The sequence below is a fragment of the Oncorhynchus mykiss genome, chromosome 23, assembly GCF_013265735.2.
Source record: "Oncorhynchus mykiss isolate Arlee chromosome 23, USDA_OmykA_1.1, whole genome shotgun sequence".
Taxonomy (NCBI): Eukaryota; Metazoa; Chordata; class Actinopteri; order Salmoniformes; family Salmonidae; genus Oncorhynchus; species Oncorhynchus mykiss.
In genome coordinates this window covers 59,866,812-59,890,323 of record NC_048587.1, presented here as the reverse complement: position 1 = coordinate 59,890,323, position 23,512 = coordinate 59,866,812, and the positions used below count along the sequence as shown (strand labels likewise).

The 23,512-nt window shown below is 45.0% G+C and overlaps 1 protein-coding gene across 7 annotated transcripts in view; it reads left to right on the top strand.

Moving 5' to 3' along the window:
• The window catches only part of LOC110503014 (mitogen-activated protein kinase kinase kinase 4), an 81,212-nt gene extending 57,868 nt beyond the window's left edge, over window positions 1-23,344 (top strand). For 6 of the 7 annotated variants that reach the window (XM_021581379.2, XM_021581378.2, XM_021581382.2 and 3 more), the window contains exons 15-28: window positions 9,945-10,157; window positions 10,269-10,347; window positions 10,599-10,692; window positions 11,011-11,148; window positions 12,493-12,593; window positions 12,801-12,884; window positions 13,111-13,302; window positions 13,531-13,601; window positions 13,797-13,913; window positions 14,160-14,319; window positions 14,604-14,723; window positions 21,184-21,290; window positions 21,745-21,924; window positions 22,084-23,344. In XM_021581379.2, the coding sequence (XP_021437054.2) occupies window positions 9,945-10,157; window positions 10,269-10,347; window positions 10,599-10,692; window positions 11,011-11,148; window positions 12,493-12,593; window positions 12,801-12,884; window positions 13,111-13,302; window positions 13,531-13,601; window positions 13,797-13,913; window positions 14,160-14,319; window positions 14,604-14,723; window positions 21,184-21,290; window positions 21,745-21,924; window positions 22,084-22,104 (1,677 nt within the window). In that variant the 3' untranslated portion in view covers window positions 22,105-23,344. The remainder of the gene's footprint in view (window positions 1-9,944; window positions 10,158-10,268; window positions 10,348-10,598; window positions 10,693-11,010; window positions 11,149-12,492; window positions 12,594-12,800; window positions 12,885-13,110; window positions 13,303-13,530; window positions 13,602-13,796; window positions 13,914-14,159; window positions 14,320-14,603; window positions 14,724-21,183; window positions 21,291-21,744; window positions 21,925-22,083) is intronic. The other variant, XM_036960906.1, reaches the window with a different exon arrangement.
• The last annotated feature ends 168 nt before the right edge of the window (window positions 23,345-23,512 follow it).

Genomic DNA, 23,512 nt, shown 5'->3' with positions numbered 1-23,512 from the left:
TAATAGTGTGTAGAGTGGCTCTATTTTACCTCAGCATGCATTTGTTCACTATTTTGAATGTGTAAAGATTCTGAAATATTAACACAGATATACTGGACATTTTGATCTCTCATGGTGGTGATTTGGCAAAGTTACAATCATGGTCTTGAAATGGACTCACATTTTTCTGGTCTCGGACCCCTTGTCCCCCTCCCGGTCTTGACTCTGTATCACCCCCCCTTCCACATTCCGGTCTTGACTCTGACTCACTCCGGTCTTGGTCTTGAATCGCTCGCTACAGGTGATCTCGAACACAACACTGATGATAATGATGCTAACTAGTACAGAGGGTGCTCTGGCTCAACTTTGCTTTTGAGGTTAGAGGCCAAGGGTCACTGCTGGAGTCGGGGGTCATTTGGCTGCATGGTATGGGGGGCAGGGTGGACTAATGATCAGTGTTATAGTTGGAACACTACCCCAGTACTCAGGGCAGGGCTAATGGTCAGTGTTATAGTTGGAACACTACCCCAGTACTCAGGGCAGGGCTAATGATCAGTGTTATAGTTGGAACACTACCTCAGTACTCAGGGCAGGGCTAATGGTCAGTGTTATAGTTGGAACACTACCCCAGTACTCAGGGCAGGGCTAATGATCAGTGTTATAGTTGGAACACTATCCCAGTACTCAGGGCAGGGCTAATGATCAGTGTTATAGTTGGAACACTACCCCAGTACTCAGGGCAGGGCTAATGATCAGTGTTATAGTTGGAACACTACCTCAGTACTCAGGGCAGGGCTAATGGTCAGTGTTATAGTTGGAACACTACCCCAGTACTCAGGGCAGGGCTAATGATCAGTGTTATAGTTGGAACACTACCCCAGTACTCAGGGCAGGGCTAATGATCAGTGTTATAGTTGGAACACTACCTCAGTACTCAGGGCAGGGCTAATGATCAGTGTTATAGTTGGAACACTACCCCAGTACTCAGGGCAGGGCTAATGGTCAGTGTTATAGTTGGAACACTACCCCAGTACTCAGGGCAGGGCTAATGATCAGTGTTATAGTTGGAACACTACCTCAGTACTCAGGGCAGGGCTAATGATCAGTGTTATAGTTGGAACACTACCCCAGTACTCAGGGCAGGGCTAATGGTCAGTGTTATAGTTGGAACACTACCTCAGTACTCAGGGCAGGGCTAATGGTCAGTGTTATAGTTGGAACACTACCCCAGTACTCAGGGCAGGGCTAATGATCAGTGTTATAGTTGGAACACTACCTCAGTACTCAGGGCAGGGCTAATGGTCAGTGTTATAGTTGGAACACTACTCCAGTACTCAGGGCAGGGCTAATGATCAGTGTTATAGTTGGAACACTACCTCAGTACTCAGGGCAGGGCTAATGATCAGTGTTATAGTTGGAACACTACCCCAGTACTCAGGGCAGGGCTAATGGTCAGTGTTATAGTTGGAACACTACCCCAGTACTCAGGGCAGGGCTAATGATCAGTGTTATAGTTGGAACACTACCCCAGTACTCAGGGCAGGGCTAATGATCAGTGTTATAGTTGGAACACTACCTCAGTACTCAGGGCAGGGCTAATGGTCAGTGTTATAGTTGGAACACTACCTCAGTACTCAGGGCAGGGCTAATGGTCAGTGTTATAGTTGGAACACTACCCCAGTACTCAGGGCAGGGCTAATGATCAGTGTTATAGTTGGAACACTACCCCAGTACTCAGGGCAGGGCTAATGATCAGTGTTATAGTTGGAACACTACCCCAGTACTCAGGGCAGGGCTAATGATCAGTGTTATAGTTGGAACACTACCTCAGTACTCAGGGCAGGGCTAATGATCAGTGTTATAGTTGGAACACTACCTCAGTACTCAGGGCAGGGCTAATGATCAGTGTTATAGTTGGAACACTACCCCAGTACTCAGGGCAGGGCTAATGATCAGTGTTATAGTTGGAACACTACCCCAGTACTCAGGGCAGGGCTAATGATCAGTGTTATAGTTGGAACACTATCCCAGTACTCAGGGCAGGGCTAATGATCAGTGTTATAGTTGGAACACTACCCCAGTACTCAGGGCAGGGCTAATGATCAGTGTTATAGTTGGAACACTATCCCAGTACTCAGGGCAGGGCTAATGATCAGTGTTATAGTTGGAACACTACCCCAGTACTCAGGGCAGGGCTAATGATCAGTGTTATAGTTGGAACACTACCTCAGTACTCAGGGCAGGGCTAATGATCAGTGTTATAGTTGGAACACTACCCCAGTACTCAGGGCAGGGCTAATGGTCAGTGTTATAGTTGGAACACTACCCCAGTACTCAGGGCAGGGCTAATGATCAGTGTTATAGTTGGAACACTACCCCAGTACTCAGGGCAGGGCTAATGATCAGTGTTATAGTTGGAACACTACCCCAGTACTCAGGGCAGGGCTAATGGTCAGTGTTATAGTTGGAACACTACCCCAGTACTCAGGGCAGGGCTAATGATCAGTGTTATAGTTGGAACACTACCCCAGTACTCAGGGCAGGGCTAATGATCAGTGTTATAGTTGGAACACTACCCCAGTACTCAGTGCAGGGCTAATGGTCAGTGTTATAGTTGGAACACTACCCCAGTACTCAGGGCAGGGCTAATGATCAGTGTTATAGTTGGAACACTACCCCAGTACTCAGGGCAGGGCTAATGATCAGTGTTATAGTTGGAACACTACCCCAGTACTCAGGGCAGGGCTAATGGTCAGTGTTATAGTTGGAACACTACCCCAGTACTCAGGGCAGGGCTAATGATCAGTGTTATAGTTGGAACACTACCCCAGTACTCAGGGCAGGGCTAATGATCAGTGTTATAGTTGGAACACTACCCCAGTACTCAGGGCAGGGCTAATGATCAGTGTTATAGTTGGAACACTACCCCAGTACTCAGGGCAGGGCTAATGATCAGTGTTATAGTTGGAACACTACCCCAGTACTCAGGGCAGGGCTAATGATCAGTGTTATAGTTGGAACACTACCCCAGTACTCAGGGCAGGGCTAATGATCAGTGTTATAGTTGGAACACTACCTCAGTACTCAGGGCAGGGCTAATGATCAGTGTTATAGTTGGAACACTACCCCAGTACTCAGGGCAGGGCTAATGATCAGTGTTATAGTTGGAACACTACCTCAGTACTCAGGGCAGGGCTAATGGTCAGTGTTATAGTTGGAACACTACCCCAGTACTCAGGGCAGGGCTAATGATCAGTGTTATAGTTGGAACACTACCCCAGTACTCAGTGCAGGGCTAATGGTCAGTGTTATAGTTGGAACACTACCCCAGTACTCAGGGCAGGGCTAATGATCAGTGTTATAGTTGGAACACTACCCCAGTACTCAGGGCAGGGCTAATGATCAGTGTTATAGTTGGAACACTACCCCAGTACTCAGGGCAGGGCTAATGATCAGTGTTATAGTTGGAACACTACCCCAGTACTCAGGGCAGGGCTAATGATCAGTGTTATAGTTGGAACACTACCTCAGTACTCAGGGCAGGGCTAATGATCAGTGTTATAGTTGGAACACTACCTCAGTACTCAGGGCAGGGCTAATGATCAGTGTTATAGTTGGAACACTACCCCAGTACTCAGGGCAGGGCTAATGATCAGTGTTATAGTTGGAACACTACCCCAGTACTCAGGGCAGGGCTAATGATCAGTGTTATAGTTGGAACACTACCCCAGTACTCAGGGCAGGGCTAATGATCAGTGTTATAGTTGGAACACTACCCCAGTACTCAGGGCAGGGCTAATGATCAGTGTTATAGTTGGAACACTACCCCAGTACTCAGGGCAGGGCTAATGATCAGTGTTATAGTTGGAACACTACCCCAGTACTCAGGGCAGGGCTAATGATCAGTGTTATAGTTGGAACACTACCCCAGTACTCAGGGCAGGGCTAATGATCAGTGTTATAGTTGGAACACTACCTCAGTACTCAGGGCAGGGCTAATGATCAGTGTTATAGTTGGAACACTACCCCAGTACTCAGGGCAGGGCTAATGATCAGTGTTATAGTTGGAACACTACCTCAGTACTCAGGGCAGGGCTAATGGTCAGTGTTATAGTTGGAACACTACCCCAGTACTCAGGGCAGGGCTAATGATCAGTGTTATAGTTGGAACACTACCCCAGTACTCAGTGCAGGGCTAATGGTCAGTGTTATAGTTGGAACACTACCCCAGTACTCAGGGCAGGGCTAATGATCAGTGTTATAGTTGGAACACTACCCCAGTACTCAGGGCAGGGCTAATGATCAGTGTTATAGTTGGAACACTACCCCAGTACTCAGGGCAGGGCTAATGATCAGTGTTATAGTTGGAACACTACCCCAGTACTCAGGGCAGGGCTAATGATCAGTGTTATAGTTGGAACACTACCTCAGTACTCAGGGCAGGGCTAATGATCAGTGTTATAGTTGGAACACTACCTCAGTACTCAGGGCAGGGCTAATGATCAGTGTTATAGTTGGAACACTACCCCAGTACTCAGGGCAGGGCTAATGATCAGTGTTATAGTTGGAACACTACCCCAGTACTCAGGGCAGGGCTAATGATCAGTGTTATAGTTGGAACACTATCCCAGTACTCAGGGCAGGGCTAATGATCAGTGTTATAGTTGGAACACTACCCCAGTACTCAGGGCAGGGCTAATGATCAGTGTTATAGTTGGAACACTATCCCAGTACTCAGGGCAGGGCTAATGATCAGTGTTATAGTTGGAACACTACCCCAGTACTCAGGGCAGGGCTAATGATCAGTGTTATAGTTGGAACACTACCTCAGTACTCAGGGCAGGGCTAATGATCAGTGTTATAGTTGGAACACTACCCCAGTACTCAGGGCAGGGCTAATGGTCAGTGTTATAGTTGGAACACTACCCCAGTACTCAGGGCAGGGCTAATGATCAGTGTTATAGTTGGAACACTACCCCAGTACTCAGGGCAGGGCTAATGATCAGTGTTATAGTTGGAACACTACCCCAGTACTCAGGGCAGGGCTAATGGTCAGTGTTATAGTTGGAACACTACCCCAGTACTCAGGGCAGGGCTAATGATCAGTGTTATAGTTGGAACACTACCCCAGTACTCAGGGCAGGGCTAATGATCAGTGTTATAGTTGGAACACTACCCCAGTACTCAGGGCAGGGCTAATGATCAGTGTTATAGTTGGAACACTACCCCAGTACTCAGGGCAGGGCTAATGGTCAGTGTTATAGTTGGAACACTATCCCAGTACTCAGGGCAGGGCTAATGATCAGTGTTATAGTTGGAACACTACCCCAGTACTCAGTGCAGGGCTAATGGTCAGTGTTATAGTTGGAACACTACCCCAGTACTCAGGGCAGGGCTAATGATCAGTGTTATAGTTGGAACACTACCCCAGTACTCAGGGCAGGGCTAATGATCAGTGTTATAGTTGGAACACTACCCCAGTACTCAGGGCAGGGCTAATGGTCAGTGTTATAGTTGGAACACTACCCCAGTACTCAGGGCAGGGCTAATGATCAGTGTTATAGTTGGAACACTACCCCAGTACTCAGGGCAGGGCTAATGATCAGTGTTATAGTTGGAACACTACCCCAGTACTCAGGGCAGGGCTAATGATCAGTGTTATAGTTGGAACACTACCTCAGTACTCAGGGCAGGGCTAATGGTCAGTGTTATAGTTGGAACACTACCCCAGTACTCAGGGCAGGGCTAATGATCAGTGTTATAGTTGGAACACTACCCCAGTACTCAGTGCAGGGCTAATGGTCAGTGTTATAGTTGGAACACTACCCCAGTACTCAGGGCAGGGCTAATGATCAGTGTTATAGTTGGAACACTACCCCAGTACTCAGGGCAGGGCTAATGATCAGTGTTATAGTTGGAACACTACCCCAGTACTCAGGGCAGGGCTAATGGTCAGTGTTATAGTTGGAACACTACCCCAGTACTCAGGGCAGGGCTAATGATCAGTGTTATAGTTGGAACACTACCTCAGTACTCAGGGCAGGGCTAATGATCAGTGTTATAGTTGGAACACTACCCCAGTACTCAGGGCAGGGCTAATGATCAGTGTTATAGTTGGAACACTACCCCAGTACTCAGGGCAGGGCTAATGATCAGTGTTATAGTTGGAACACTACCCCAGTACTCAGGGCAGGGCTAATGATCAGTGTTATAGTTGGAACACTACCCCAGTACTCAGGGCAGGGCTAATGATCAGTGTTATAGTTGGAACACTACCCCAGTACTCAGGGCAGGGCTAATGATCAGTGTTATAGTTGGAACACTACCCCAGTACTCAGGGCAGGGCTAATGATCAGTGTTATAGTTGGAACACTACCCCAGTACTCAGGGCAGGGCTAATGATCAGTGTTATAGTTGGAACACTACCCCAGTACTCAGGGCAGGGCTAATGATCAGTGTTATAGTTGGAACACTACCCCAGTACTCAGGGCAGGGCTAATGATCAGTGTTATAGTTGGAACACTACCTCAGTACTCAGGGCAGGGCTAATGGTCAGTGTTATAGTTGGAACACTACCCCAGTACTCAGGGCAGGGCTAATGATCAGTGTTATAGTTGGAACACTACCCCAGTACTCAGGGCAGGGCTAATGATCAGTGTTATAGTTGGAACACTACCCCAGTACTCAGGGCAGGGCTAATGATCAGTGTTATAGTTGGAACACTACCCCAGTACTCAGGGCAGGGCTAATGATCAGTGTTATAGTTGGAACACTACCTCAGTACTCAGGGCAGGGCTAATGATCAGTGTTATAGTTGGAACACTACCTCAGTACTCAGGGCAGGGCTAATGATCAGTGTTATAGTTGGAACACTACCCCAGTACTCAGGGCAGGGCTAATGATCAGTGTTATAGTTGGAACACTACCCCAGTACTCAGGGCAGGGCTAATGATCAGTGTTATAGTTGGAACACTATCCCAGTACTCAGGGCAGGGCTAATGATCAGTGTTATAGTTGGAACACTACCCCAGTACTCAGGGCAGGGCTAATGATCAGTGTTATAGTTGGAACACTATCCCAGTACTCAGGGCAGGGCTAATGATCAGTGTTATAGTTGGAACACTACCCCAGTACTCAGGGCAGGGCTAATGATCAGTGTTATAGTTGGAACACTACCTCAGTACTCAGGGCAGGGCTAATGATCAGTGTTATAGTTGGAACACTACCCCAGTACTCAGGGCAGGGCTAATGGTCAGTGTTATAGTTGGAACACTACCCCAGTACTCAGGGCAGGGCTAATGATCAGTGTTATAGTTGGAACACTACCCCAGTACTCAGGGCAGGGCTAATGATCAGTGTTATAGTTGGAACACTACCCCAGTACTCAGGGCAGGGCTAATGGTCAGTGTTATAGTTGGAACACTACCCCAGTACTCAGGGCAGGGCTAATGATCAGTGTTATAGTTGGAACACTACCCCAGTACTCAGGGCAGGGCTAATGATCAGTGTTATAGTTGGAACACTACCCCAGTACTCAGGGCAGGGCTAATGATCAGTGTTATAGTTGGAACACTACCCCAGTACTCAGGGCAGGGCTAATGGTCAGTGTTATAGTTGGAACACTATCCCAGTACTCAGGGCAGGGCTAATGATCAGTGTTATAGTTGGAACACTACCCCAGTACTCAGTGCAGGGCTAATGGTCAGTGTTATAGTTGGAACACTACCCCAGTACTCAGGGCAGGGCTAATGATCAGTGTTATAGTTGGAACACTACCCCAGTACTCAGGGCAGGGCTAATGATCAGTGTTATAGTTGGAACACTACCCCAGTACTCAGGGCAGGGCTAATGGTCAGTGTTATAGTTGGAACACTACCCCAGTACTCAGGGCAGGGCTAATGATCAGTGTTATAGTTGGAACACTACCCCAGTACTCAGGGCAGGGCTAATGATCAGTGTTATAGTTGGAACACTACCCCAGTACTCAGGGCAGGGCTAATGATCAGTGTTATAGTTGGAACACTACCTCAGTACTCAGGGCAGGGCTAATGGTCAGTGTTATAGTTGGAACACTACCCCAGTACTCAGGGCAGGGCTAATGATCAGTGTTATAGTTGGAACACTACCCCAGTACTCAGTGCAGGGCTAATGGTCAGTGTTATAGTTGGAACACTACCCCAGTACTCAGGGCAGGGCTAATGATCAGTGTTATAGTTGGAACACTACCCCAGTACTCAGGGCAGGGCTAATGATCAGTGTTATAGTTGGAACACTACCCCAGTACTCAGGGCAGGGCTAATGGTCAGTGTTATAGTTGGAACACTACCCCAGTACTCAGGGCAGGGCTAATGATCAGTGTTATAGTTGGAACACTACCTCAGTACTCAGGGCAGGGCTAATGATCAGTGTTATAGTTGGAACACTACCCCAGTACTCAGGGCAGGGCTAATGATCAGTGTTATAGTTGGAACACTACCCCAGTACTCAGGGCAGGGCTAATGATCAGTGTTATAGTTGGAACACTACCCCAGTACTCAGGGCAGGGCTAATGATCAGTGTTATAGTTGGAACACTACCCCAGTACTCAGGGCAGGGCTAATGATCAGTGTTATAGTTGGAACACTACCCCAGTACTCAGGGCAGGGCTAATGATCAGTGTTATAGTTGGAACACTACCCCAGTACTCAGGGCAGGGCTAATGATCAGTGTTATAGTTGGAACACTACCCCAGTACTCAGGGCAGGGCTAATGATCAGTGTTATAGTTGGAACACTACCCCAGTACTCAGGGCAGGGCTAATGATCAGTGTTATAGTTGGAACACTACCCCAGTACTCAGGGCAGGGCTAATGATCAGTGTTATAGTTGGAACACTACCTCAGTACTCAGGGCAGGGCTAATGGTCAGTGTTATAGTTGGAACACTACCCCAGTACTCAGGGCAGGGCTAATGATCAGTGTTATAGTTGGAACACTACCTCAGTACTCAGGGCAGGGCTAATGATCAGTGTTATAGTTGGAACACTACCCCAGTACTCAGGGCAGGGCTAATGGTCAGTGTTATAGTTGGAACACTACCCCAGTACTCAGGGCAGGGCTAATGGTCAGTGTTATAGTTGGAACACTACCCCAGTACTCAGGGCAAGGGTAATGATCAGTGTTATAGTTGGAACACTACCTCAGTACTCAGGGCAGGGCTAATGGTCAGTGTTATAGTTGGAACACTACCCCAGTACTCAGGGCAAGGGTAATGATCAGTGTTATAGTTGGAACACTACCCCAGTACTCAGGGCAGGGCTAATGATCAGTGTTATAGTTGGAACACTGCCTCAGTACTACAGAGAAGCCATTATACAGGGATACAACTTTGCCTTCGGGTGGTGGAGGGTAGCAGTGGGCTAACTGCCGATTTGAGTTATGATGCAGCCAGGGGTTGCTAGCGGCAACATGAGGGTGGGTTACTTTAGGTCAGGGTCTTTAGAAACTTCCTGAGTATTTCCTCAGTACCCCTAGTGTGGACCATAAAATATTCTGCTCATTGCCTTGGAGGGTTGTGTTAGTACAGTGATGAGCTGTTAGTGGAAGGTAATTGTCAACATCTATTTGGGTCTGGTTGGACAATTGTTCTCTTTCTGAGGAAGGCTGACACGGAAACACGGCATTGTTTTTAACAATAGGTTCTATTGAACATGCCACATAAATAAAGACATTTCAATAATAGCAAGATTGGCCATGTTCTCCTTTGGTTTAGGGGTCAGACTGGTTAGACAGAAACACGAGTACACCTGACCCTCCTATTGGCTGCGTTTACACAGACATGAGCTGATCTGAGGCTGCCTGTGTGGAGGCAGCGTTAAGTTCCTCACAGTAGCAGCACAAGGAAGAGTGCTGTGGTTCTGCTTGTGATGTAGGGGTTATACTGTTCCAGTGAAGAGCACCTTCAAAATGTACCTTTTGTTCTCCGTAGTACCACAAGGAGGTGGTGCGTCTGATGTCGGGGGAGTTCCGTCAGCGGATCGGGGAGCGCTACATCTCTTTCGCCAGGAAGTGGATGAACTATGTCCTCACTAAGTGTGAAAGTGGCCGGGGTACCAGACCCCGCTGGGCCACTCAAGGCTTTGATTTCCTCCAAGCCATCGAACCTGCCTTCATCTCTGCTTTACCAGAGGACGACTTCCTAGTAAAAACATACTACTTCATTGACTGATTTATTAAATTACTACGTTATTGATTAATTGATTGGGTATTTTGCAGGATGGTATTGTGATTATATAAATCCTTCCCTCTGCAGAATTTGCAAGCTCTGATGAACGAGTGCATTGGTCATGTGATCGGGAAGCCTCACAGCCCAGTCAGTGGCCTGTACATAGGTAAGACCCCGCCTCATCTGCACAAATATGTGGGCCTGTGTGGCTCAGTTGGCAAGACCATGGCACTAGCAGCAATGCCAAGGTCATGGGTTCAAGTCCCTCAGGGATCACATGCGCATGATGAACATGTATGCACTCATTGGATAAAACCCCCTTGTTAGCCCTAAGGAAACTTGTGTGTAGAAATAGGAGGGCTGGAGTCCTATATCTTGGTCTTGTTGAGGATGGCCCTTCCTCTCTTCTCCACTCAGCCTCAAGGAACAGTCCTCGACCGGTCAAGGTCCCTCGTTGCCATAGTGACCCCCCCAACCCCCAGCTGTTCATCCCCAATGCAGAGGGCTTCAGGTAGGTCAAAAGTCATGAGCCACTAAGAACCATTTGCGGCCTGTTAGAATACTGTGTTTTTATCATGCGTGTTTTCCTGCATGTTCTCCTCATGTTCTCTGGTCTTGTGCAGTAATTCATGGGTTTTAAATTGGGTGGTTGAACTTGTATTAATGCTTTTGTGACTCTGTATGAGTTAACATGGAGTGTGGGTGTATGCTCTCATGTGTAACTGGTGGCACCTTTGAGAGGATGTTACTGTTTGGGTGCTTGGGGCACATACACACACCGTATCTCCAAGGCACTCTCCAGAGTTCCTCAGTGTGTTTTTGTCACCAGCTCTAGGAGTCTCCCTTGCGACCTACGGACTCAGCTGTGCCTACCTACAGGCCCCCGCACAGTCCCTGCCCCCCAGGGCCCCACCCCCGGGGAACACGGTCCACCCAAAGCACCTGGATCCACCCCAAATGACGTCAGGTAGCCCCCCCCCCCCCGTTCCAGTACCTACCAGGGTTGTACTGTCAACCCAGAGCACCCCAGCCACAGGCTGATATCCCACCCCTCCCATCTGAACTCGTCAACTAGTGGTTCAGGTTTAATAATTGAATAAATCTATATTTATTTCCCCTTATTTGACCAGGTGAGTTGACATGCCCCCGGTGGTTTACCCTGCCATACTATCACAGTTTGGAGTGGACCCAGAGAGAAGCATGTTCTGCATGCTTATCCAGATGTAATACATATGTATTGTCACGTGCAGTGAAATGTGTTTTACAAGGTCAGCCATAGTAGTACACAGTAGTGCACAGACATATTTTTCAGCTTGTCAGCTCGGGTATTCGAACCAGCGATCTTTCGGTTACTGGCCCAGAGCTCTAATCGTTTTGTATGTGTTGCCGCTAACAGAAATGTGCATTTAAAAATACCACTTTATAGCACTATCAAAACTACAGTTTTATAAGGACCGTCTTTTTAAAGGAATAGTTCACTCAAATGTGTTACCTTACACTGAATGCCATCTATGGATATGGAGAGACTTTAATCCATGCTTTTGTTTTGTCCACCTGGCCAATGTCCCACAACACACATTCTCCAACACGTGGTTGTGCATGGCGTGAAATGTAAACACAACATGTTACCTCATCATGCTGCGGGAATACACAATTCCAGAGTTACTCTGCTATTAATCCATATTAGTGTGGCCTTGCTTTTATTCTAAGCATCTGATGGGGAGCTCTTCTTAATCTTTGGCTTGTTTGGTTTCTGTCCTTCTAAAATGAAAACATGTGCTGAGCTGTCTGTTTGACCTTTGGTGGGATGGGCATAGAATCATTCTATTTCTATGGGTGTGGGGTTGAGAGTTATGTTCCGCCATCTCGACAATCTCAAGCCTCTTGACTGATATTGGTTGACTATAGGTCCCAGGCTATAGGTCCCAGGCTATAGGTCCCAGGCTATAGGTCCCAGGCTATAGGTCCCAGGCTATAGGTCCCAGATATGTTTGTGCTGTCTCCTACAGTCATTGTTATGGCATCACAATATCCATAGGAGTTGGCAACAGATCTGGACCCGGGCTGTACAGTACAATGCAGGATCAATGAGTTGGCCAGCTGACTTGGCAAAATATTCATATTATTTTTTAAATGTACAAACGCATTGTCTAAGTTTAGCTTTTTTTTAGTGAACCAGAAAATCTAGTTATTTCTGGTTGCTTATCAAAGTTGCCTGGCTAACTCATTGATCCTGCTTTGTAGTATACTACTGGCTGACTACTTGGGTAGATTGTAGTTGATTGTATGATACATGCCTCTCCCTGTGCAGAGGGACCAACCTCCAGGAGAACGACAGGCTGTGGTCTGTAGCGGCTGAGATGCATTTCAGGTCCCTGAGCCGACACTCCAGTCCCACTGAGAACAGGGAAGGTATTAGACACTTTTAATTGTTTGCATTGTCCTGTTGGGGATGTTCGATATTGTCATAATGGAACTATGCATTCTGCATAATTGTCTTTTTGACTTTGAACAAGAATGAAATAAAATACAAAGTAGGAGTAGTCACTTGACCTGTGTGTTTTCCTACCTTAACATAGCTCCCATCTTACTGCCTGTCTGTGTTCTCTCTCTCATCAGAACCCTCCTATCCTAAGGGAGGAGAACCCAGCAGCACAGCTAGGAGAAGCTGGGAGCTCCGCACCTTCATCAGCCAATCAAAAGGTGAGAATAACAGGGGGGTTGCATGTCCAAGTCCTAGGTGCCATCTCTGGCTGTTGTGCCCTTGTGCAAGGCACTTAATCTCTAAACTGCTCCAGAGTAATGTGTAGAGTCCGTCTGTTCTTTGCCTTTCCATTTCTCACCTTTACACAACTGAGAAAGTACCCAGGTCTGTTTCCTATTCCTCTTCATTCCTGAGAGTCTGTCCTCTACACCTCTTTCTCCTCAGACACTGCAGCCAGACAGAGCCCCATGGAAGCTGTACGTCGCTCCATACGCTCCTTCGAGGACAAACGCTACGCAGTCATGAAGCAAAGGAACATCATTGGCCAGGTGTGCGACACCCCCAAATCCTACGACAATGTCATGAACGTTGGCCTCCGCAAGGTCACCTTCAAGTGGCAGAGGGGCAACAAGATAGGTATGTACTGTACACCCTATTCCCTTTATAGTGCACTACTTTTGGTCAGAGCCTCGACTGAACTTGTGTCCCCCCTAAATGATACCCTATCCTCTATATACAGGGCTTTCCTCCAGAGCCCACAGTAAAGGGAATAGGTTGCCATTTTAGATTTTCCCTGGAGTTTGTCCTTTAGTATTGTTGTCTCATTTATCATGCCCATGGTGTTTCATCCGTCTCCCGCTACAGGTGAGGGACAGTATGGCAAGGTGTACACCTGCATCAACGTGGACACTGGAGAACTCATGGCTATGAAGGAGGTAGGTAGCCATGGCCTGATAGGATTTTGTAGCCAAAGTGTTGCTACAACAATGTAGCACGGGAGCAGAATGTTGCCCTGAATTGAAAAATATGTTTATGATCATTTTAATTCACTGCCAGTTAACATCCATTCCTATCAACAGTACTTGCGTTTAAAAAGCGCTTGTCCAATAAAAGTTTACTTTCCAAATCAGATCCGGTTCCAGCCGAACGACCATAAGACGATAAAGGAGACAGCAGATGAGCTGAAGATCTTTGAGGGCATCAAACACCCCAACCTGGTCCGCTACTTTGGTGTTGAGCTACATCGGGTAAGAGCATGGGTTCCAAAGTTCTAGAAAGTTTCCCTGGCTTTTCAGATATTCTAGTTGGAGGTTCCCTTAATCAAGAGGGAATCCTCCAACTGGAATCTCTGAAAAGCCAGGGAACTTTGGGAAAGTTTGAAAGGTCAGGTCAAACTCAGTCTGTATGTGAATGAGATGACACTGTATGAACGGGCTATAACATCAGATTGGATGTATGCATTTACTATCTGTGTCCCTCCCTCTCCCCACCAGGAGGAGATGTACATCTTCATGGAGTACTGTGATGAGGGGACCCTGGAGGAGGTGTCCAGGCTTGGCCTACAGGAACACGTCATCAGGCTGTACAGCAAACAGACCACCACAGCCATCAACGTGCTCCACGAACATGGCATCGTGCACCGAGACATCAAGGGTCAGTTAACACCTCTCACTGGGGAGATGTCTTTCTCTCTGACCTACTGTTGGTCTCTTAATTCAATGTCAGGGTTATGCAGACACCTTGTAGCAGTGTTATGAATCAGTTAATGCATTTTAGCTATGGTGACATTGGCTGGGGGTTTATGCCATAAAGAAAAGTTATCAACCCTTCCTGTGGCTCCAGTGTCATTGACACAGCAGGAGTTGTTCTTACTGTATGGATGTCTCTATGAGCCCAGTGTCTCCCTCTCACTGTTCCTCCTCTCTCTCTTACCGTAGGAGCCAACATCTTCCTGACGTCGTCAGGCCTGATCAAGCTGGGGGACTTTGGCTGCTCTGTGAAGCTGAACAATGCCCAGACCATGCCTGGAGAGGTCAACAGCACCATGGGAACGGCAGGTGAATGAGACGCATTAAGCCTTGTGTTATACACTCCCTTCAGAAAGGATTCATTCCCCCTCTCCCATCTACACACACTAGCCCATAATGACAATGTGAAATGTTTTTCTCACCCATCTACACACACTACCCCATAATGACAATGTGAAATGTCTCACACCCATCTACACACACTAGCCCATAATGACACACACTAGCCCATAATGACACACACTAGCCCATAATGACACACTACCCCATAATGACACACACTACCCCATAATGACAAAGTGAAATGTTTCTCTCCCATCTACACACACTACCCCATGACGACACACACTACCCCATAATGACACACACTAGCCCATAATGACACACACTAGCCCATAATGACGAAGTGAAATGTTTCACACTCATCTACACACACTAGCCCATAATGACACACACTAGCCCATAATGACAAAGTGAAATGTTTCTCTCCCATCTACACACACTACCCCATAATGACACACACCAGCCCATAATGACACACACTAGCCCATAATGACACACTACCCCATAATGACACACACTACCCCATAATGACAAAGTGAAATGTTTCTCTCCCATCTACACACACTACCCCATGACGACACACACTAGCCCATAATGACACACACTACCCCATAATGACGAAGTGAAATGTTCATCACCCATCTACACACACTACCCCATAATGACACACACTAGCCCATAATGACGAAGTGAAATGTTTCACACTCATCTACACACACTAGCCCATAATGACACACACTAGCCCATAATGACACACACTAGCCCATAATGACACACACTAGCCCATAATGACACACACTAGCCCATAATGACACACACTAGCCCATAATGACAAAGTGAAATGTTTCTCACTCATCTACACACACTACCCCATAATGACACACACTAGCCCATAATGACACACACTAGCCCATAATGACACACACTACCCCATAATGACAAAGTTAAATGTTTCTCTCCCATCTACACACACTACCCCATAATGACACACACTAGCCCATAATGACACACACTAGCCCATAATGACAAAGTGAAATGTTTCACACTCATCTACACACACTAGCCCTTAATGACAAAGTGAAATGTTTCTCACTCATCTACACACACTAGCCCATAATGACACACACTAGCCCATAATGACACACACTACCCCATAATGACAAAGTTAAATGTTTCTCTCCCATCTACACACACTACCCCATAATGACACACACTAGCCCATAATGACACACACTAGCCCATAATGACAAAGTGAAATGTTCATCACCCATCTACACACACTAGCCCATAATGACACACACTACCCCATAATGACACACACTAGCCCATAATGACACACACTAGCCCATAATGACAAAGTGAAATGTTTCTCTCCCATCTACACACACTAGCCCATAATGACACACACTAGCCCATAATGACACACACTAGCCCATAATGACACACACTAGCCCATAATGACACACACTAGCCCATAATGACACACACTATCCCATAATGACACACAAGCCCATAATGACACACACTATCCCATAATGACACACACTACCCCATAATGACAAAGTGAAATGTTTCTCACTCATCTACACACACTAGCCCATAATGACACACACTACCCCATAATGACACACACTAGCCCATAATGACACACACTAGCCCATAATGACACACACTAGCCCATAATGACACACACTAGCCCATAATGACACACACTAGCCCATAATGACACACACTACCCCATAATGACACACACTACCCCATAATGACACACACTACCCCATAATGACACACACTACCCCATAATGACACACACTACCCCATAATGACACACACTAGCCCATAATGACACACACTACCCCATAATGACACACACTATCCCATAATGACACACAAGCCCATAATGACACACACTATCCCATAATGACACACACTACCCCATAATGACAAAGTGAAATGTTTCTCACTCATCTACACACACTAGCCCATAATGACACACACTACCCCATAATGACACACACTAGCCCATAATGACACACACTAGCCCATAATGACACACACTAGCCCATAATGACACACACTAGCCCATAATGACACACACTAGCCCATAATGACACACACTAGCCCATAATGACACACACTAGCCCATAATGACACACACTACCCCATAATGACACACACTACCCCATAATGACACACACTACCCCATAATGACACACACTACCCCATAATGACACACACTAGCCCATAATGACACACACTAGCCCATAATGACACACACTACCCCATAATGACACACACTAGCCCATAATGACACACACTAGCCCATAATGACAATGTGAAATGTTTCTCTCCCATCTACACACACTAGCCCATAATGACACACACTAGCCCATAATGACAAAGTTAAATGTTTCTCTCATCTACACACACTACCCCATAATGACACACACTAGCCCATAATGACACACACTAGCCCATAATGACAATGTGAACGCATGTTTAGACATTTTTGCAAATGTATTGATAATTAAATAAATATCTAATTTCCATAAGTATTCACACCCCTGAGTCAATACTTTATAGAAGCACCTTTGGCAATGATTACAGCTGTAAGTTTCTAAGAGCTTTCCACAGTTGGATAGTGCAACATTTGCCCAATTATTATTTTTCAAATTCTTCAAGCATTGTTTGATTATTTCTAGACAACCATTTTCAGGTCTTGCCATATATTTTCAAGCCAATTTAAGTCAAAACTTTAACTCAGCCACTCACTGTCCAGTGTAGATTTGGCCTTGTGTTTTAGGTTATTGTCCTGCTGAAAGGTGAAATAGGTGTCTGGTGGAAAGCAGACTCAACCAAGTTTACAAAAGGCTGGGTAATTAGTTATCATGATGAAACTGAGTTAGAAAGGACACCTGTATCTTTGAGGTGATACACCATCCAAAGTGTAATTAATAACTTCATGATCAAAAGGATTCCATGTCTGCTCTTGTTTTATTTGTACCCATCAGGTGCCCTTCTTTGCAAGGCATTGGAAAACCTCCCAGGTCTTTGTTGAATCTGTATTTGAAATTCACTGCTGGACTGAGGGATCTTACATATACAGTGCCTTGCGAAAGTATTCGGCCCCCTTGAACTTTGCGACCTTTTGCCACATTTCAGGCTTCAAACAAAGATATAAAACTGTATTTTTTTGAAGAATCAACAACAAGTGGGACACAACCATGAAGTGGAACGACATTTAAAACCTTTTTAACAAATCAAAAACTGAAAAATTGGGCGTGCAAAAGTATTCAGCCCCTTTACTTTCAGTGCAGCAAACTCTCTCCAGAAGTTCAGTGAGGATCTCTGAATGATCCAATGTTGACCTAAATGACTAATGATGATAAATACAATCCACCTGTGTGTAATCAAGTCTCCGTATAAATGCACCTGCACTGTGATAGTCTCAGAGGTCCGTTAAAAGCGCAGAGAGCATCGTGAAGAACAAGGAACACACCAGGCAGGTCCGAGATACTGTTGTGAAGAAGTTTAAAGCCGGATTTGGATACAAAAAGATTTCCCAAGCTTTAAACATCCCAAGGAGCACTGTGCAAGCGATAATATTGAAATTGAAGGAGTATCAGACCACTGCAAATCTACCAAGATCTGGCCGTCCCTCTAAACTTTCAGCTCATACAAGGAGAAGACTGATCAGAGATGCAGCCAAGAGGCCCATGATCACTCTGGATGAACTGCAGAGATCTACAGCTGAGGTGGGAGACTCTGTCCATAGGACAACAATCAGTCGTATATTGCACAAATCTGGCCTTTATGGAAGAGTGGCAAGAAGAAAGCCATTTCTTAAAGATATCCATAAAAAGTGTTGTTTAAAGTTTGCCACAAGCCACCTGGGAGACACACCAAACATGTGGAAGAAGGTGCTCTGGTCAGATGAAACCAAAATTGAACTTTTTGGCAACAATGCACAACGTTATGTTTGGCGTAAAAGCAACACAGCTCATCACCCTGAACACACCATGCCCACTGTCAAACATGGTGGTGGCAGCATCATGGTTTGGGCCTGCTTTTCTTCAGCAGGGACAGGGAAGATGGTTAAAATTGATGGGAAGATGGATGGAGCCAAATACAGGACCATTCTGGAAGAAAACCTGATGGAGTCTGCAAAAGACCTGAGACTGGGACGGAGATTTGTCTTCCAACAAGACAATGATCCAAAACATAAAGCAACATCTACAATGGAATGGTTCAAAAATAAACATATCCAGGTGTTAGAATGGCCAAGTCAAAGTCCAGACCTGAATCCAATCGAGAATCTGTGGAAAGAACTGAAAACTGCTGTTCACAAATGCTCTCCATCCAACCTCACTGAGCTCGAGCTGTTTTGCAAGGAGGAATGGGAAAAAATGTCAGTCTCTCGATGTGCAAAACTGATAGAGACATACCCCAAGCGACTGACATCTGTAATCGCAGCAAAAGGTGGAGCTACAAAGTATTAACTTAAGGGGGCTGAATAATTTTGCACGCCCAATTTTTCAGTTTTTGATTTGTTAAAAAAGTTTGAAATATCCAATAAATGTCGTCCCACTTGTTGTTGATTCTTCAAAACAAAATACAGTTTTATATCTTTGTTTGAAGCCTGAAATGTGGCAAAATGTCGCAAAGTTCAAGGGGGCCGAATACTTTCGCAAGGCACTGTAATTGTATGTGTGGGGTACAGAGATGAGGTAGTCAATCAAAACTCATGTCAACTTCTTGAAGCTACCCATCCCTATCGCGGGATCATTTGTCAGCAACCGCTGAATAGCATAGCGCAACAGTCAAATAATATTACTAAAAAATATATTCATGAAATCACAAGTGCAATATTGCAAAACACAGCTCAGCCTTTTGTTAATCCACCTGTCGTCTCAGATTTAGAAATGATGCTTTACAGCGAAAGCAATCCAAGCGTTTGTGTAAGTTTATCGATAGCCTAACATAGCATTATGTACACTTAGCATCAGGAAGCTTGGTCACGAAAATCAGAAAAGCAATCAATTGAACCGTTTACCTTTGATTTTCGGATGTTTTCACTCACGAGACTCCCAGTTACACAACAAATGTTCCTTATACCCAAAAATGTGTTTGTCGCGTTATGTTCAGAAATCCACAGGAAAGAGCGGTCACGACAACGCAGACGGAAATTCCAAATATTCTTCACAATGTCCACAGAAACATGTCAAATGTTTTTTATAATCATTCCTCAGGTAGTTTAATATATCATCCGAGTGTTTAGGTTTTTCAATAACAGCGGGAGGAACAATGGCCGCTTTACTCTGTAGCGCAAAAACTCAGAGCCCCCACCTATCCACTGTGATCTTTGACGCTCATTTTTCAAAATAAAAGCCTGAAACTATGTCTAAAGACTTGACACCTTGGGGAAGCCAGAGAAAAATGAATCTGGTTGATATCCCTTTAAATGGAGGATAGGCATGCATAGGAACAGAAGGGTTTCAAAATAAGAGCCTGAAACTGTCTAAAGACTTGAGACCTTAGGGAAGCCAGAGATAAAGGAATGTGGTTGATATCCCTTTAAATGGAGGATAGGCACAGAAGGGTTTCAAAATAAGAGGCACTTCCGGATTGGATTTTCCTCAGGGTTTCACCTGCAATATTTTGACAGTTTTGGAAACTTGAGTGTTTTCTATCCTAATCTGTCAATTATATGCATATTCTAGTTTCTGGTCCTGAGAAATAGGTGGTTTACTTTGGGAACGTTATTTTTCCAAACATAAAAATAGTGCCCTCTAGCTTCGAGGTTAAACACCATTGCTCACAGTGAGTCCGTGCATTTTATTATGGGACTTTTTTACTCCTGAACTTATTTAGGCTTGACTCAAGACATTTCAGCATTATCGGGTATTGTGTGTAGGCCAGTGACACAAAATCAGTTTTAAATAATGGTTGTAACAACAAAATGTGGACAAAGTCAAGGGGTGTGAATACTTTGAAGGCCTAGTATAGAACCTGTATGTCTGCTGTGTACAACTACGTAGGTTTATTTTTGAACAATTCCCAAAAAATTATTTCCTCCTAGGAGGGAAATTGTATTCTAATCTAATAGGACTTTAGTTATTAATGTCGTCACCCCATTCTCTTCTGGTAAAAGGACTCAGGAGGCGATATGTGAGTTTACAAAAGCCTGGGTAATTAATTATCATAGTGAAACTTGCATTGGCATTGTTGTATCGGTTTACATTAAATGTATTTTTGGTTGTGTCGGACCCCAGTAAGACTAGCTGTCGACCCGAATGAATAAAACAAATCTAATCTCCCTGCTATCACAAGTCATACACTTATCAAGATCTAAGAATATAGATATTTCATGTTTCAGATTATTGCTTGTTCAGTTGTTAACCTGTTCTTTCCCTACTCTATTCGTCAGCATATATGGCACCTGAGGTCATTACGAGGGCAAAGGGCGAAGGTCACGGGCGAGCAGCTGACATCTGGAGTTTGGGATGTGTCCTCATCGAGATGGTGACTGGGAAGGTAAGAATTCGCTCAAGGGGAGGATTGAGCAGACATTTAACCAAAATGGTCCTCAAACAATTCATCTGTTTCTAGCATTTCTACTGCTGCTGCTACCACCACCTCCTCCTAACAACCTAATCGGTCAACCTCTTCACTTATCACCACCTACGACTACTAGTATTATTTATTATTATTATTATTCACATATACCACCTAACACTAGCTATTACTACTATTCACTACTGTGGATGCTTCAGAGTAGTAGAATTAGTTTGTACTATGTATTCAAGGTTATTTAAAATTTTAGCCTGATTTGAGTCTACTCCCTCGACAATCCTCAATATCTGTTTTGTTTGTAGGCTGATTGAGGAAGTGTTGTAATCAAATGTAATCTAAACCCTGTTCACGTCTGAAGTTAGTGTTTAGAAAGGTCTTGTCCTTCTCCCCTCTCCCACCCTCTCCCACCACGCAGAGGCCATGGCACGAGTATGAGCACAACTTCCAGATCATGTACAAGGTGGGTATGGGCCACAAGCCCCCCATCCCAGAGAAGCTGTCCACTGAGGGGAAGGATTTCCTGGGTCACTGTCTAGAGAGCGAGCCCAAACGACGCTGGACTGCCAGTACCCTTCTAGACCACCCCTTCGTCAAGGTCAAACACTTTTTTCTACTTTGAAAAACATGCTGAGACACGCATACAGTTCACTGCAAGGGTAGACTTTATGCTGGCAGTCACATTCTGGTCTAACTAGATTCAATGTGAAGATCACAAGTCTAATCAAGTGCTCCTCTCTCTGTCTTTCAATCCCAGGTTTGCACGGATGAAGAGTGAGGGGGAACTGACAACGCTGCTCCCACGTTTACAAACTATAGCACTACTGTTCATGTTGGCCAGAGACCGAAAGACTTGTGAACACAGGAAATTATGACTGCAGGCATATGGAGCTAAACTGAGGAACTTTAAAGACATCATTTCCGATGGACGACTAAACTGGATCGTGTTCCTTACAAACCAAGCGGAAGAAAACTGACTGCAATAGGGAGAGACACTACCTGTATCTGTTAAAACGTTTTGCTACAGTGTGCCCTAATGAACATGACCCTGTAGTAGTCGACTTATGTCCTGGGGAGGGCAATGTATTGTACATACTGTAATAATAGGATTGGATCCTTCCTTGTATAAACAATATTGTAAAGCTTAGGTAATAAGTATAGCCACACCTTGTTGTTCTCTCACTGGTGAAGATGAGATGGAACAAGGCAAATGAGGAAGATATGTTAAACAAAAGCTATGGCACTTTAAATAAGTTTTTTTCCTCCTTTCAGTGATTGTACTAGGGACAGTTGAGCGCAGGGGAGATCTAAGTTCACTGCAGACATTTGGGCCTCGTTCAGTAGGCAAACGTTGTGGAACATTGCAGCTAGAAATGTTTGTTTTACATAACATCTGAATGTTACACAATGTTGTGCCCTTCTGAATGTGTCCCAGGTTTGGTCGAGGCAGCAGTCTTGCCTTCAGTCGTTTGATGAGGTGAGTGTCATTGCACAGAAGCAGGGGATGCTGTACTTAGTGCCAAAACATTTTTTTTTACATTTTAAATCCAACAATGACTGAGGGTGTCATCATCCATATCAGGTGAACGGTTTACAAATTACAGTACTTTTTGGACATTGGGGGGGACTAGAGGGCCAAAGTATTGGGACAAATTAACTTATGTATAGTCAAGAAAATGACGTTTTTGGTCCCATATTCATAGCACTACATCAAGCTTGTGACCAAACTTATTGGATAATCTTGAGTGAAAGTTCACCACACATCTCATACCCCCAAGACATGCTAACCTCTCATTATTGTAATGGTGAGACGTTAGCTTGTGCGATGACCTCACTCATCATTAGCCGAAAGTGTGTAGAAACATATTGTATTTTTTACAATAAGTGACTCCAATGACACTACATTATAAAATGACACCAGCTTGTTATAGTCCTTGTGTGCTATAAATATTGGACCAAATACTGACTACTTTAATAAACAAGCGAATTTGTCCCAATACTTTTGGTTCTCTAAAATGGTTCACCCGATATGGATGAAAATACCTTTCAATTGTGAGATTTAACCTCGGGCATTGTTTTGATTTTGAGTCCATAAGAAACAATGATTCACTAATTACAGAGGACACTGTATAAGAAACTATTTCCACCCATACATTAAATTAACAATCAAAGGCTGTGGGGAAGAG